At 34.5% G+C, this 2,023-nt stretch overlaps 1 protein-coding gene across 1 annotated transcript; it reads left to right on the top strand.

Moving 5' to 3' along the window:
• Positions 1 to 5: 5 nt before the first annotated feature.
• On the top strand, positions 6 to 619 carry LOC110111947 (probable inactive receptor kinase At2g26730; the record flags this gene model as incomplete). Its single annotated transcript, XM_020844017.2, has 1 exon — positions 6 to 619. A coding segment is annotated over one exon (321 nt), but the record flags the coding sequence as incomplete, so codon positions are not given.
• Positions 620 to 2,023: the final 1,404 nt, after the last annotated feature.

Consider the following 2,023-nt stretch of genomic DNA (forward strand, 5'->3'; position numbering starts at 1 on the left):
CCAACTTCCGCAAGATCTCTCAGAAGGCCGATGCATACAGCTTTGGTGTCCTCCTGCTGGAGCTGCTCACCGGAAAGTCGCCTGAGGAGGGCGCCAACCTCCCTCAATTGGTGCAAGCAGCGCTTCGGGAGGAATGGTCGACCGATGTTCTTGATCTGGAGTTGCTTAGGCAACAGAACGTGGAAGAGATGGTTCAGCTATTGCAGATTGCTGTAAACTGTACTGTTCAGTGTCCGGATAGCCGGCCATCGATGCCGGAGGTGGTGGCGCGGATTGAAGCGATCAGTTCTTCAAGTAGAGATGCTGTAGAAGTCCAAGCACAGTAGCAGCAGCAGGAGGAGGAGGATGAGGTTGTGCTACAGAGCATTGAAAAGTCTATGGTGCAGAATCTTGAATCTTGTTAATGGAAGATATTAGTTAGCTGGAATTGGATTCTCTACAGTTACTATGATAATTGAAAGGTAAAGTTTTCCAATACCAATTGGATTCTCTACAGTTACTATGATGATTGAATGATTAAGATCTGAAGCCCTTGGAAGTTCAAATCACTCGCACACTCTTTTCTAAAAAAAAAATCACAAAGGTTAAAAACCAGTCAATTTCAATTTGACAATGAAGTTGAGATATTACAGCAACAACATCAAATTTTTATCTTACTACGTGGGATTAGTTATATGAATTTTTTTCTCCATTATGTTCTATTAAGAGTCAAATTCTCATTTAAATCTAATAAAGAAAGTTCACTTCTAATATTTTTTAACCAAATTTTTTTAAATTTATCTGTCTTTCTTAACATAAATCAAATATAATACATCTTCACTCTTAAATGGGTCTTATTTTTTGTGAGATAATGAGATTAAAGTTTCATTTTCGATGACTTTTTTATTGCTTATTAAAGCAGCTTTTTAGTACAAAAAATTTATTTTTTTTGTACTAGAAAGTTATTTTAAGAAACATGAAAAAAATCGTCTCAAACGAAGCCTAAGATTTTATTTGGAACAACTTTTTTGTTGCTTTCTAAAATAAATTTTTAGTAGAAAAAGTTTTTTTAATAGGAGATTATATCATTTGAGAAGTTGACAAATTTGCATTGGGATAATTTGGATCTACTTAGGAAGGAACTCTACACCATAACAAACAGATATATTAACATATATTACATATAAATTAGATGTCTTTTTGCAAAGTTCAGAAACATTATTTATGAATCAAACTTGTTGTATAGTAACTTGTTATAAAATATATATATTAAATTTTTATTTATTTATTAGATACGCATTGTAAATTTAAACCTAATTTAATTTATTTTCATGTTAGAAACATTTAATATAATTATTTTTTTTCTTATTTATATGTTTTAGAGATGCCATTTTTTTAAAATAAAAATTTAGAGGCCTGAAACAAGGTAAATATTGTGGAATTGAATCTACTATATATTGATGAATATAAATGATCTATAAGATTTATTCATGTGACTTTTTCTTGCCTTTCAGGTCAATGAAGAATTTATTTATATTTATCTTATTGAAAGTATATGTTCATACATGTTCATATAAGTAACTCTTTAAATATCTAAGCAGATTCATGTCCAAGTGCTTGAGGAGAGAGGGCATGCATTCGTAGTAATACTCGCCTAAAGAAAACCTCACTTTGAGGGCCTGTCGCCAGCCCTAGTTTGAGCTAGAAAGAATTCATCCCAATAGAGCTCACGGCGTATGAGCTCACCTTTAGAGGATTAGATCAAAGATGCGCTCATTCTTGATGAAGTTTATCTAGAAAGCTTGCTTAAACGAGCCTTTGCCCCGAGGGGCACTTGCTTAAAGAGAGCTCGCTCCTCCCATAGAAGTTGTCCGCAACTAAGGCCATTCACCTTCTAAGGATGTCTCAACACAGACTACATAAAGTACACACCTGTATAGCCTATGATCATGACTTCGTTGGTTGTGTTTGTCCCTAGCTCATAGCCACTTTTCACCAAGGGGATTCATTGTGACGCCCCAGGCATCCATAGTGAAAGGATTCG

This window comes from Dendrobium catenatum, unplaced genomic scaffold (assembly GCF_001605985.2).
Source record: "Dendrobium catenatum unplaced genomic scaffold, ASM160598v2 original_scaffold_114159, whole genome shotgun sequence".
Lineage (NCBI taxonomy): Eukaryota > Viridiplantae > Streptophyta > Magnoliopsida > Asparagales > Orchidaceae > Dendrobium > Dendrobium catenatum.